The sequence below is a fragment of the Chenopodium quinoa genome, unplaced genomic scaffold (genome assembly GCF_001683475.1).
Source record: "Chenopodium quinoa cultivar QQ74 unplaced genomic scaffold, ASM168347v1, whole genome shotgun sequence".
Lineage (NCBI taxonomy): Eukaryota > Viridiplantae > Streptophyta > Magnoliopsida > Caryophyllales > Amaranthaceae > Chenopodium > Chenopodium quinoa.
This window is the reverse complement of record NW_018745523.1, coordinates 2,245,257-2,260,711: the sequence shown is the minus strand read 5'-3', so window position 1 is coordinate 2,260,711 and position 15,455 is coordinate 2,245,257. Positions and strand designations below refer to the sequence as shown.

Genomic DNA, 15,455 nt, shown 5'->3' with positions numbered 1-15,455 from the left:
TGGTGAGAGGAATTAAAGGAGAGAGTCATATATATAGGGGGAATTAATCAATAATTTACATGCATGCATACTTTTTCTTATTTAATTTTTTGGTGGTTCATTGGTTAAGGAAAATAGCTATTCCTATGATTAGACTTACAATATAATGGTAAATCACTAATTAAAGTAAATAATAATATAGTTGAAGGTGGTTGGTGGGGGCACGTATGTAACCTTGTGGGTTTTGAGTGTTTCAGTTTCTAAAATAATATTAATTGAAATCAATAATTGGTGGGAGAAAGGGAAGATCCTTGTGTACAAGTTTTTGTAGAGGTGACTACGTGTCCTAGATTATTGTTGACCATTACTACACTAATAATTAAAAATCTAATTACGTGTAAAAATAATGTGATTTACATTGATTGATTGTGTATAGGTCACTAGATTATTGAAGTATATAATTAAGATCTTAATCGTATGATGTTATTTAGGAAGCGTCTTGTTCCAAGAAATTTTGAGACAATATTAAATGTAGATCTTGTCCCCTAATTTTTTATTTTCCCCACAAAATAAAATTTGCAAAATAAAAAATCAAATATATTGAATTGGGAGGAATATAATATCAATTGGAAAATAAACTTGCTTCTAATAGTCAAACTAAAAAATGTTAAATTAAATGTCTTTAAGAACAATACGAGTATTAGTTATTGGACCAAGTGGAACTCAAGGACTATATGTGTAATGAGTTTGTTGGTTTTTTTTTTTTTTTTTTTGAAGTCAAATGAGTTTGTTGGTTTAGTAATTAATATATGCGAGTTTTTTTTTTTAAAAAAAAAAAATTTTAGACTGTATTCACTTTTTTTCTCATGGAAATGAGTTTAAATAAAACAATGTTAAATTAAAAAGGGAAAATAAGAATTATAAATAATTGAAATTTAGAGAGTGAGGGATAGTTCAAGTGGTTAGAGCTTTCCTCCCGATTTCAAGGATCCTGGGATTGATTTTCACCCCGTCCTTGTGACTCTCTAAACACCAATAAAATAAAATAAATTTTTTAAAAAAATTTAAGTAAATAAAAGGCCACCCTTAATTGTGTTTTTCTATTGTAATATAATACATTGATGTTGCAATATGCTTACATTAATTATGTTGATTAAAAAATGATTTTACAAATATAATAGAGTTAAGCATAAGGTTGGTGATTATGTTTTATATTTTTTCACCGTTTGGTGATTATGTTATTTTTTTCACCGTTTGGAGATTAGAGGGGTTATTCTGGCAAAAATAAATAAAAAGGAAGCAAAAACTTAATGACTTGTCAGATATGGGTTAAAAACTTAGTCACTTGTGGTTAATCAATAGGAAAAAAGCAGGTATTTAATTTTTTTTTTATTCACACGAGGCACGTCAAATTTGTGAAAATGACGCCTCTTATGAACTTTTCCCAAAATTTCCCCTTTGGTACACTTCTTCCCCACATTTCCTTTTTTTTTTCTTTACTAGTCCTGTAAACTTCACTCTTAATGAATAATGGTGATTTGCTCTTTTGGAAAGCTTGATTAAAGGAGTTCGGCACTTTGAAAGGTAAATTTGTACTTGATCTCTTTGGTTAAGTTATTCATAATTGCCTCAATCGTTGTGTAGTCTTTAAAATCGAAAAAAGTAGGGTTTAAATTTTGTCAAAATTTGTGGAATTCTTCCTGAATTTAGGGTCGAATTTGGTGTTTGATGATAAAATTTCGTATTTTTACTTTTAGATTATTGTTGTAAGACTCTTGATTTGCTAATGCATGGTTAAATTGGGTGGGTATCTTGACTTTAGTGTAATTGGAAGGAGTATTGTAAAACATAGTAATTGTACTTAATTGAAAGAATTTAGTATTTAATGTCAAGTAAAGTGTATTTATGTGTTAATTTGTTTGTGAATTATATGGAACTTGTTTTATTTTCAATATGTGTTGATGTTGAACAATAGCTATTGAGTTTTTAATTGAATGCCAATTATATGTTTTAGATGGAGATGACCCCAATGGCACTTGTTGTTCGATTTGGTGGGGTGTGGAAACATACTGCTGATTTATACTTTTGTAATTTATCCCAACAGCTAGTATTATATATTCAGCTTTGAAACTCATTTCAGGATTTAATATTGATAAGTGATTATGTTTTTGGGAAAGTGATTAAGTTTATGTTGGGTGACTAAGTTTTTTTTTTTTTTTTTTTTTGCTGAGTTCAAAACAGGTTAAAAGGTGTTCCGGTGAGTTAAGTGCTCGGTTTTTCTAACTCAATCACCAAAGGGTGAAATAAAAAAACTTGATCACCAAAGGGTGAAAAAAACAAAACTTGATCACCATTTGTATACTTAACTCAATATAATAACGGAATGTAGGTGTGAATTATAATTTATGATGAAAATGTTTCTTTTGTAAATACAAGTTTCCTATGGAGTGTGAACACAATCATGGATCTTCCTCATTTAGAAATTGGATTGGGGTTAGGGAATTAAGATCTTCATTGTCTGTTGTATTAGTTTTATCATGCATTGTAAAGATAAATTTCATACCACCATTGTTCTTTAATCAGTTCTTTAATGGGATTAATGACATATGACAAATCAAGTAAATTTATCTTCAACGTATCCTATATATATGCAAATACGAAATAAGTGCTTATCATAAATAATTAAACCAACATGAATCAAATCAATCATATTTTTTTTATTTGCATTTGCACATCCACTAAATATTTTAATCTCATAATAGTAGTAATAATTAATTGTATATCATACAAATTCTCACAATTTTTTCTAATTTAGGGCATGTTCACATTTACTTAATTTCAGTTCAGTTTAGTTCAGCTCCAATCATTTCAGTTCAGTTCAGTTCAACTTCAATCAGTTTAGTTCAAGTCAGCTCCTAATTTCCCTCATAAAATATTCAGTTCAGCTCAGTTCAGTTCAGTTCAGCTCCAATCAGTTCAGTTCAGTTCAGCTCCAATCAGTTCAGTTCAGTTCAATAAATGTGAACAGATCCTTAGGGTCTGTTCATATTTACTGAAATGAGCTGAACTGAACTGATTGGAGCTGAACTGAACTGAACTAAACTGAACTGAACTGATTGGAGCTGAAATGAACTGAACTGAACTGAAAAATTAAAATGCATAAAATATATGAAAATTTTTATGAAAATTAATGATAATATATATATTGGATTGTGAAAAATATAAAAGTGTTTTAAAAATAACTCTGTATTTTAAATTATTAAATTTTTGTGTATTATATATTTAAAATATATATATAAAAATAAAAAGTACTTCAATATTTTACTGTAATCAATCGTTGCTTGTTGTACTCTACACACTTTTGTTCGTTTACATGAACTAGGGATTCCATTCACGCACCAAGTTGAAGTCATGGGACCAACAGAAGATCATACTATGTACGATGATAACAGAAAAGCAGCTATGGATATTGTACGAAACCAAATAATTGATCAGATATGGGAGTCAATTCAGAGGAATGCCGAGGTAATGGAGCAACTTAATGAAGAAGAAGAAGACGAAGAACTAACCAATTATGAAAGCTAGTAACTGTTGTGTAGTACTCTCATTTTGTCAATGAGTTCAACTATAAAAAAACATGTGACCATTTTGAACGACGAATATAACTTAAAATAATAATAATAATAATAATAATAATAATTATTATTATTATTATTATTATTATATTTATTATTATTATTATTATTCTATTATTATTATTATTATTGTTATTATTATTGTCGTTGTTGTAATATGCTAAAACATCTAAAACAAAAAAAATTAACAACTGAGCTGAACTGAACTGAACTGAACTGATTGGAGCTGAACTGAACGGAAAATAAGTAAATATGAATAGGCCCTTAATGTTGTTTTCTTAAGAATTTTGATAGATTAGATGAAAAAAGAAATCCAAATCAAATCATGCAAATTTAACATTTATAATAACTAAGCGTAGAAGTTGAAGCCCTTGAAGAGTTGAAGGTCAAGGGATCAAGACTTGGTAACAAAAAAGCGTACGTTGCCTAAATCTTTTGATGTAACATCTCAACACACACTCTCACGTGTGGGGGCATAGGGTCCGAAACAATAGTAAAACCCCAATCGTCATAAGAATCTCCAAACTCCATCTTAAAATGAATTTTCTAGTTTCTAAACAATGAATTTTCTTGACATCTTAGATACTCTCCCCGATTTATTTTATTTTATTTTTATTAATATATACATGTTATAGCTCAAGAAGACATACAAGTCTGGCATGGACGTGGTTAATGTGTGGGTCGAGTCAAGGTCATTACAGGGTAATTGGTAGCCTTGTAGGGTTAATAGCGGTTCGGACTAATACGGGTCGTAGGTCAATTATGGACAGACCAACAAACAATTAATTAAAATAAATATTGGACAAAGTTATGAATAAGTATATATGAATACGAATATATATACTTTCATGTAATTGTTTTTACATTATCTACCTTCTTTATCTATTAAATTGGACAAATATTTTAGCCCTATATTGACCCTATCCTATAAGTACTATCCATTCAAGACTTTGTCCATTAAATGCCTTTAAGCTTGGCCCTAACCCTATTATCATTTGGCTACCCTACCTAATAACCAAGTCTAGTCTAACTAGCATCAAATAGGTTAATTAGCAACAAGTGTGGTGCAAGGTTAGCTATATGAGTATATATAAGAGTAATTCTTATTCCTTATTTAGTCATATGAGTAATCATATTTATTAATAAGTGTAAATTTATTTTGTCTATATGAGTAATTCCAATTCATTATATAAGTAATATCAATTAATTAAAAAAAAAATTTGTTTCATTTGCTCATTTGAGAACCCTTTTTCTTTTGTTTTGACTACTAAAATGATACATTCTCTCACTAATGTTATCAACAACCAATTTATACTCAAGGCCAAACTGAAAAAATTCCTCGAATTTGACTAGTTATGGTGCGCTCATCGCACATGTTATCTGCCCTATTAATAACAAAAGACAAAATCAGAACGCTTAAAAACAAACAGGGCATATTTTACTATCTATTATAATATAATTGAACAATTCACATTACAACAAAATAATGACAAAAAACAAAAAAAAAAAATACTTTTTTATTCTTGAGTGATTGAGCCACCAAATTCTCACTGATTTACGAGCATAATGAATAAAAGAAAGAAAATGGATAATTAAAAAATGAAATGTCCTAGATTGGGTTATTGGGTTATTAGATTCTCCCTTATCCTCATGATTATCTTACATAATATGTACTTCACTATTAAGTATTTCCTTGGAAGTTATGAAAAACACAATTGAAGTGATCAATCCTTATGCATAAATTTAAGCTCAACAACGGCAATTAAAGTAGATTTATCTTTATACTTGATAGATTCTAAAGATCTCTTTGCTTTGGGGTTTAGTGTATATAATACTATTAGGAATACATAAAATTAATCATTGTTAAATCCATATTAATAGTTGAATAGACTAGGTTCTACTCCTAATAGGATGTGGATGATCCACTTATATCATAGTGGAAACAGGTTGGGTGGACAATTTTATGGGATTAAATCTTAATCAAGGTTCTCCCACCTTTTGTCCGACAGAAATTAATTAATATGGTCTCCTTTAATTTCAATTAAATTATGTGACCCTTTTCAATTAAATTATGTGACCCTTTTCCTCATTAGGGACCAATTAATTGTATGTTAATTTAAATTTTAAAATATAAATGCTATTTATTTCAATGCTAATTATTTTTGTGTGTGATAGAAAAAAGTACAATAATTGCATTACATTATTTTGATTTTGAAGTTGAGTAGCCAAACTTCTCCAAGTAGTATTGAATATTGATGTAATCTCGTTATCCCTCTCTCCCTACTACTTGACACAAATCTATCTTTATTTGTTGACATATTTCTCTTCTTTTCATATATGTCATGAATTCACTTAATTTTTAATATTTCCTCTAAATTCCTTAATATGCAACACACTTTTACGGCACACACTTTAAGAAAGAGATAAGATGTTATAAACGGATAAATTAAACAAAATAATTTACCTGCATTACCTAACTCTTCTCTATTATTATTATTAAGGTTAGGACTATTTTGATAAATTCACTCGTTTACTTAAGCTACTCTCATCAACTCTTGAAATATAAGTGTGTTCTAAAGTTGTGATACAAATAACAGAAAACAAAGGAAATATTTCTTTTAATACACTTCTACTTAAATTAATTAAATACTCTGTTTAATTCTTTTAAGTGCCCTTGTTGATCAATAAACTTGTCATTTCATGCGGAATTTTGACTGATTATATCTTTAGTTATTACTAAGTATAAATTATAAAATTTAAATACTTGTAAACTATGTATCGAGAAGATTTTAACGAGTATTCACATGGCTATAATTAATCTTATGTATAAAGTGCAAACATTGATCAAAGTGGTACATGTAAATAGTGTAAAAGTCAAACAAATACACTTAAATAAAAATGGGGAGAGATTATAATACTCTACTATCCACTAACTAAAGTAATAGACATCCTACTACTTCCTCTGTTGTTTTTTGTTTGTCCCATTTGACTTTTTATGGTTTTTAAAACATAAATACGTGCAAAAGTTATTAAATAAAAATTAAATTTCTTTAGTAGACATTGTAATAAATCTAACAAGATTCCACATAATTTTATTTTTTTCATAGATTAGATTTAAAGTCAAAATTTTTGTGACAAACCCTTAAAAGTACAATGGGGCAAACAAATAAAAACAATGAAAGCAGAATTTGTCACATTAAATAAGAAAATTTAATTTACCTAAAATTTGATCAAAATTAGGGATGTTAGTGGGGCAAGTTAATTAGGAAACCCGCTTGGGGTGGGGATGGATCTCGGTTTGGTGGGTAGTGGGACATGGATGAGGAAAAAACCATACCCACCATGCGAGGATGAATTGAACTGATTGAAGCTGAACTGAATTTACTAAACTAAACTGATGGGGCGAGGAAAAAACCATACCCACCAAATTTCTGTTCATTTTAGTAAATTTAGTTCAGTTTCAATCAGTTCAATTCATCCTCGCCCCATCACCCATGGCGGGTATGGTGAAAAATAATAGACCAACGGAACAGAAATTTTAGAATATGAGATGACCACCCGATTCGTATTTACGTTCTACCGAGTATGTAGTATGTTAGTATGTAACGGTCGTGTCTTGCTGGACCAAATGTAGGCCCAAATTCCATGTCATGCTGAGTCTTGGCCAAACTCAGCCCACTAGCCTTGTGGACTTGTGGTATGTCATAAAATGAGTGTCATCCCAAGTAAAACCTTCGCCCTGCTATATTTGCCTATTTGGCTATGCAGTTGTGCCTTATGACTTACTTTCTCCGTTTTTTAGTTAACACGTTTTTTTAGTCACGTTTATCAGTACGCAAACCTACCCCTTGTTACAACGTGGATCCACCATTGGTGTCAACTTAAAAACATGAAGTAGTATTAAAGTAGCATTTAGCTTCTTCACTTTAGTTTTCTACAATATAATATCCATGATTATGTACCGCGGGTGGGTAATGTACGATCTACATCACACCCATCTCGTTTTAATTCATTATTTCATTACCTTCTTCTAATAACAACTTCAAATAGTATTATATCAAAAAGGTATGTTGTAACTATTAAAAAATATCCAGAATTTATTATAAGGATCAATAAGTTAGATACCAGAAATTCAAAACAAACAGAATACCTTATAAAAGATAACACTACCTAAGCGGCTAAGCCTAATCTCATACGAGTACTCTAGTACCGTGCAATGAACTACCACGCATTGAACGGCTGAGGTTGGAAACTTGGAGATATCATTTTATCATTATTAAATGGGAAATTATCAATGGTACACCCAAGGTTCGGGCTTTTATCAATGGTACACCAACTTAGTTTTTGTTTATCAGCGGTACACCCAAGGTTTAATACACTCATCTACAGTAACCATAACGTTAATCAAACGTTAATTAAAGGTTAATTTTAGGTTAATCCACTTAAAATGAAATGACTAATTTGCCCCCATACTCCAAATACATTAAATCGCTCCTTTCAAACCTCAACTACCTATATTAAAAACTCCTAAGTCAGAAGATCGTTCATCTTCTTCTTCCTTCTCACTCTCTCCCCTTTTTCTGCTGTTGTGAGGTTCCATAATCGACGGGTGAATTGAACAAAATTCTAGCAAATTCTGCACTTCATTGTTGATCGCTTAAGGTAAGTTTTCATCTGAGTCTTTGATTTTCTGACTTTCGCTTAGTTTTGGTACTATATGAATTTTTTGTTTAAATGGTTGAATTTTGGTTTCCATGTACAATTGTTAGCGAATTATGGTTTAAATTATGCACAATGTGCCTGTGATTATTATTTATTGCTTTATTGTTGTATTTTTTGCACAAATAATTTAAACTGGGTGTGTTTGAGTAGATATATGTATGTTTGTGTGTGAAAAGGGAAAATCAGAAAGGAGGGAAACTATATATAGAGGAAGAGGGGGTGGGTAGGGTAGAGTACATAAATGAGGGAAAATGAAGAGGGGAAAAAAAGGGAGGGAATATTTTAAGTTAAAAAAATCGAATAAACCCCAACTTAACCTTTATATAACGTTTGTTTAACGTTAAGTATATAGTTGATAATCGTGTGAAACCTTGGGTGTACCGCTGATAAACAAAAATTAAGTTGGTGTACCATTGATAAAAGCTCGAACCTTGGGTGTACCATTGATAATTTCCCTTATTAAATTGTTAATTAATAATTATGCAATGATTGTACTTAACGTGGCACAATATTGACCAGAAACTAAAACTTGGAGTACTGTTTAGCTATTAAATATAAATAAATAAACACACATGAATCATGAAGTAAATTTATAAGCAACAATGATACCAACAAAGTGTTGATTAACTCAAATTAAAATTTTAGATGTTGCTATCATCTATTACAAACAAGTTAATCACCCACTCAATAGGTGTACCATCATATAAGGCTATAACACAATACTCTGTATTGACTATAAAAACAAAAAATTTAAAAGTAAAATTTAATACACAATCGTGATACTCATAAAGTCGTAGTTGTTTGGTTGGCATCCAAATGCATAATATGTATATTTTCTTTAGGCACCTTTTAGAAATATAATCTCTACAAGGTCATGTTCTGATTTACTGAATTGAGCTGATTGGAGTTGAGCTGAATATTTTATGAGAGATAAAAAATTAGGAACTGAACTGAACTGAAAATAAGCTATAGAGAACAGGCTTAATATTGCGAATTCAAAAAAAAAAATATATATATACTTTGTAACTTGCGTATAGCCAAACGATCATCTATATGTTAATAACCATTTTACAAAATGTAGCACCGAAGTTTGATCCAACCTACGACAAAGCAATATAAATATGCAAAACATAAAGCATGAGTAGAACTCATAAGAGCCTCAAATAAACTAAAGCATCATCTCGATTCCAGGCATTTATTTCAAATAAGAATTTATCCGTTCAACAAATATGTGACTAGCAATTTTACACAGAAATGAGGCAAACCAGTACTCGAGAAAAAAAAATACAATCAACTACAAAATGGAACCAACCATCTCAATGTCTCAAGCGGAGGAGGCGTTCCACCAAAGATGGAAACCAAGAAAAGAAATTTCGTTGGGCACTAAAACCCATCTTAAAGTTCTTAGAAAAAAATAATCAGTTCTTCACAGTTGTGACATACTTGAGCAGCATCTGAACAACTTCAGGAGATATACTGGAAGACTGTGCCTTCAGCTGTTCGATTTTAGCATCAGTTTCTTTTTCAAGACGCTTCACATTAGCACCTGAGTCGCCGCTACTCTGTAGAGAGAACACAATTTTTAAGAAACAAGGCAACTTTATCCAGAGTCTAGACAACTCAAAAAGTGCTTAAAAAACATAGAATTGCTATAGGAGATGTTGAACCTACTGGCTTGTATACAAGTCCAATAGCCATAGCATTGATATATTATCTCATGCAAAAAGGCCATCACGCCCATGAGATAAGGGGAAAGGGGCACTGGAAGACGAGAATTAAAATACAGCTTTCTACATATCTTTTCCCTTATGGGGTTAAGGCTTTGATTGATTGATACATATCTTTGCCCTTAACTTCAAAGGAAGCCCTCAGAAAAATAAGAGACAGAAATACGAAGAAAACAGTAATTTAATAACTTAAGCAGACCATTGTCCAGAAAACAATAAATCTAAAACCCTTCATGGATGTAATTCAGGTGATGGGTGCATGTATTTGATTAATCAAGAAAATTCAGTAAATAGTAGAATTATATTAATCTGACCTCCGCCAGTTTTCTCTGGTATTCGGCTTCCATTTGTGCACGAAACTCAGCAATTTCTTTCTCAGCCTCTTCCTTTGCTTGTCTTAGTCTAGCCATCTTGGCTGTAAAACACAAAAAAATGGCAATAAAATGATGTCAAAACCAAATGCATTAAGTAAAAAAAAAATGGCAATAAAATGAAGCCAAAACCATACATATTTTAAGCCTTTCACATAAAAAGTAATACACATTTCCATCCTCCAAATTTCTACAGGAATGGGAACTTACAATCCATCTTTTGGCTTAGAAATCTTAATGATTCCCATAATCAAAATTCATAATGTCACATAACTAAAAAGTGTCAAACATATACTTTGAAGAGCACATTGTTAGGTAAAATAGTTGTTACAAAAAATCAAGATGTAAAATGCAGCCCAATATAAAAAAATTATGGGGATGCTTTTCAAAGCAAGTTCACTTTAAACAACTGATTTATACACAATAATTACTTGGAATTGTGATTGCCACAAACATAAGCTTCTAATGCTCTATATGGAGAAAAGAAATGCTTCAGACAATTTATACAAATAGATTATAGATGTGACCATGGCGACAGTAATTCCCGTTAATGTACATGACACACATTTTAAAACCAATATGTAGTACATACAAACGTCCACAGATGAAAATTGCAAGCATACCATTTTTGGCTGTGTTAACAATGTGTTGGGCTTCTTGCTCTGCAGACAGCAAAAGTTGAATTCCATTTTGGGGTCTGCTTGCTTCCATACTTACTGTGAAGGCTGACACGTCCTGAAAGACTACAAAAATATAATTATGAGGAGAAATAGCATTGGATAGGTATCATACGAACCAGATACTTCAAGTACAATGTATCAGACAGACTCCTCACAACTACCCAGCAAGTATCTATATGCATCAGTATTCATGTCTGGTGATGACTTTACAAAGACGAAGAACAAGAGTGGACCAATAACATTATTAACATGGAAAAAGATTATTCCCCTCCAGAAAGGTCAAGATTTACTTTCGTAATCAGATATCACTACTGGCCATCAAGTTTACTTGCATATCACCAAGTACAGATAAAGAAAAAGAAAAAACAAACAAACAAACAAAAGTTCACAACTTAAGATCATTTGTCAGCATGGAGTTTTCAGGAACTACTAAGAAAATCGAAAGAAATTTAAATGCAAGAATGTCCTGAACAAAATAACAGAAAACATCCTCAAGACAACTTGTCGATCGATCTCAAAAGTAAATAAAATACATGTATACAAAATATATGAATATCACAGGAAACTCTAATTGCCTACTGGATCTACCCCCTCTTTAATAATGCTTAAGGATATAGATGTCGTCTGCTAATTCAATAACTTAATACTTTGCATCACAAAAATTATTTATGTCCCAAGAACAACCGCAAGCACAGATGAAACATCCTTCCATAAGCTCTCAGCAATATTTATTATTTTTTGGGAGAAAAAGCTCTCAGCAATTACCGGCAAACATTAAATCCTCAGCAGGGTAATTTTGATACAGAGCGGCAGATAGTTCATCAAAACTATGCTAAAAGTAATATCCACGACCATATTACTCTACCATCAAAACTAGACAGCTTTCCTCGTCTTATTGATACGTTATAGCCTCTTTAGAGGTAGGCTAAAAGATCCATGCTGTTAAAATGTACGATAACGGAACGTGTAACTTGACTGACAAAAACTTAGAACCAATGTAAATGTCTAATGTTACCACCTCAGTAAAAAAGTTGCAGATCAGAGCAAACTATTTGCTTTTAATAAACCCCAATCCACGACTGATCAATATTCAAACTGATGCATACTTCATCCGAAATCAACACGAAAAGAAAATAATCAAACTAATTACGACCTCAACTAGCAAATTATCAATCTTTCAAGCAGTGTAATGAAGCTAAAAGATAATACCAAATTAATTTTATAGATAAATAAAGCAAAACGTAAGATAGCAACGCAATCAAATTGAGTGATCCAGGATCAATACAAGGAATTCAATCCAAAACCCCATGAAATCGAGATAACAATTCGCTAGATTATCATAGCTAAAACTCTAAAAGCATGAAATTCAATGAACAAAATTGGGAACCAGAAATACATTCAACTAAAACTAACATTCATCAATGCGATCTTAAACCCAATACGAATCACAGATAAACCTACGAGTATAATTTAACACCAGAGATTTCATTAAAAATCCCCAATTTCTACCACACAATCAAACAACAACCTAGGGTTAAGAAATTAAAATCCCAAAATTCAATCAAAAATTAAAATCAATTAAGATCCACAAATCAAGTCAAAGCCACAAATTCGAACAAAATTAACAAAAAAAATTAAAGGGGCGAACATATAAATCACAAAGATCTGGGTATAATCAAAACTATATAGTTTAATCGTAGATGAATTCTGGGAAAATTGAAAGATGGGTGATCTAATAATACTGTCAAAAAGTGTCAAGAAAAAAATGTGGGGAAAAAGCGACGAACTTTGATGATCAAAGTAGAAGAAAGTAAAGATCTTGCGATGAAGAGAGAGAGGAGACTTACAGAAGGTTGAGATGAGGGGAGAGTCGGAGAGAGGTGATGTGCTTCAATCAATTGTCTACAGATTTTGCTGACAACAGACAAACTACTCGGACTTATTATGAGGAGTATTATTGTGATTTGTAAATTTGTGATGGATAAATTTACTCTTAGTTCCCGTAAAAAAAAATATAATAATGAAAATAAAAAAAATTACTCTTTTTTTTTCTTTTTTTTTTTGAAAGCAAAATAAAATTGAAATTTTTTCAGTGGAGGCGGATACACCATGCTTGGTGCATCCAGTGTTCTTTAAAAAAGGCGGAATGAACATTTAGCTATTCAGTAAAGAACATATAGTTGTTTTGTAAAGAACATACAGCTATTTTATAAAGAACATCCAGTTTTATATGTTTTTTTGGTAAATCTAAAGAACATTTGTAATATTAGTAAAGAACATGATAATATTAAAGAACATTATTCATACAGTAAATGTACATTTGGTATAAATGATCTTGTATGTATATGAAAATGTACATTTTATTGTATTATAATGTACATTGTATTATATTCTAATGAACATATATGTTATAATGTTGGTTACATGTTTTATGTACATTGTATTATTTGCATCATATAAGTATATGAAAAAAAGAACATTTTACTGTATTTTAATGTACATTGTATTATTTGGATCTACAACTTTTTCTAAATTTGTCTATTTGCTTGCTTTCTTCTTCCAAAATATATTAATCGGTTGATCTTCTTCAAGAATTTCATTTTATTTCTTATTGCAACAACAAAATTATATCAAAATCGCAAATAATTTTCAATAAAAACAAATATTAAAATTTTCAATCAAATTTATAAAAAACAAACACTCAAACTCAAAATAAACAAGTATGAATGTCAAATAAACAAGTATAAATGTCAAATAAACAAGTATAAATGTCGAATTTGGTCTTACATTTTGTTTTTATTTGTCATCTTGAACAATCTTGGGCTCAACATTTCGAATTTCTTGAAATTTTGTTTGAGGTTTGAAGAATTTAAATGGGTTTGAAGTTTTGTTTGGAGAGAGAAAGTGAACTTTTGGTAAAAAAAATTGAAATGATTTGTAATTAATGTATGGTAAAAAAAATTAATTATAGTACTATTTATCTATTTCATTATACAAAATTTCTTTTAAAAAAAATATATATACAAAATTATTGCATAAAAAACTGATGTACATTACAAATAAACACTATGTTCTTTTATATATATGTCCATGTACATTATAAATGACTACTATGTTCTTTTATATGACCATGTTCATTAGTATATATCTGAATGTTCATTCCGCCTTTTTGTATTTTGGAGCGGATGCACCATGTGGATCGTGCATCCGCCTCCACGAACCAACTATTAAAATAAAATTACTTATAGTTAAATTTCGTTTATGTCAACTTTCATTTTGCTTAGGCAATTTGTTTTTTTAGCCGTCAAAAAAAATTATTTTATTATTAACCAAATACGAAGTACATAATGTTTTATTTGAGACTCATGAAAACAAGGTAATTGACTTCCCCGCGTCTAGTTAATGGTCACGGATACTTGAGTTAATCTTTTAATGGTGTGTTGTCCAGAATTTATCTAAACTTAATTGAACATATTATACCTCAATAAACTTATTAGGGCCTGTTCTGTCTACTGAACTGGTTAGAATTGAACTAAATATTTTATGATAGAAGAAAATTAGGAACTGAACTAAACTAATTAGAGCTGAACAGAACTAAACTGAACTGAAAATAAGCTAAAGAGAATAGGCACTTAGACCTGATTGAAATTATTAAAACTTACTAGACTTTATTATTATTATTATTATTATTATTATTATTATTATTATTATTATTATTATTATTACGAATTTTTCACCAAATACCACTGAGTTAAAGCTTAATTCACCATATACCACCAAAAACTTTCTAATACACCATGTACCACTGAGTTTAACATAAATGTCACCAAATGCCCTTAATGACTAATGCCGTTAACTCCGTTAGTCATTAAGGTTAATTATGCCACGTGGCTGTCACTTATTGGTTCTTATTAATATTATTTAATTAATTACTTAAATAAAGAATAAAAAAAACTTACAAAATAAATAAATAAACCACCACCAACCTAGCCACCGCTCCCCACCCAGCCAACATCCCTTCCCCTACCGGCACCACCATGTCTACACCGCCGCCACCGCCGCCACTATGTCTACACCGCCGCACATCCCTTTCCCTTAAACCACTATCCTCTCAAGTCCCACCCTAAAACTCGAAAAACCCCCTCCCCGACGCCCAAACCCACTTGTTGGCTCCCAGACCCACCTTCCCCGAGCCGGAGAACCTAAGTCACCCCTCAATCTTCCAACTCCACCCTTTCCCCCCCTCTGAACCACCACCCCAAAACCCTAAAACCCCAAAATCAAAATCTAGGGTTTCGATTTTGGGTTTTGGGATTTTGGGTTCAACTGCGGGCTGGTCAG

The 15,455-nt window shown here is 30.9% G+C and overlaps 1 protein-coding gene across 2 annotated transcripts; it reads right to left on the bottom strand.

Annotated features, from left to right (window-relative positions):
- Positions 1 to 9,500: 9,500 nt before the first annotated feature.
- LOC110715394 (V-type proton ATPase subunit G 1-like) lies at positions 9,501 to 13,115 on the bottom strand. 2 transcript variants are annotated; one of them, XM_021893977.1, is made up of 4 exons: positions 12,962 to 13,115; positions 11,058 to 11,177; positions 10,378 to 10,478; positions 9,501 to 9,898 (listed from the first exon to the last, which is right to left on the bottom strand). In XM_021893977.1, exons 2-4 carry the CDS (start codon positions 11,143 to 11,145, stop codon positions 9,755 to 9,757), a joined length of 333 nt encoding a protein of 110 aa, XP_021749669.1. In that variant the 5' UTR covers positions 11,146 to 11,177; positions 12,962 to 13,115; the 3' UTR covers positions 9,501 to 9,754. The 2 variants fall into 2 exon arrangements, with proteins under 2 accessions (XP_021749669.1, XP_021749670.1); XM_021893978.1 differs by having other exon boundaries at positions 11,058 to 11,169; positions 12,962 to 13,105.
- Positions 13,116 to 15,455: the final 2,340 nt, after the last annotated feature.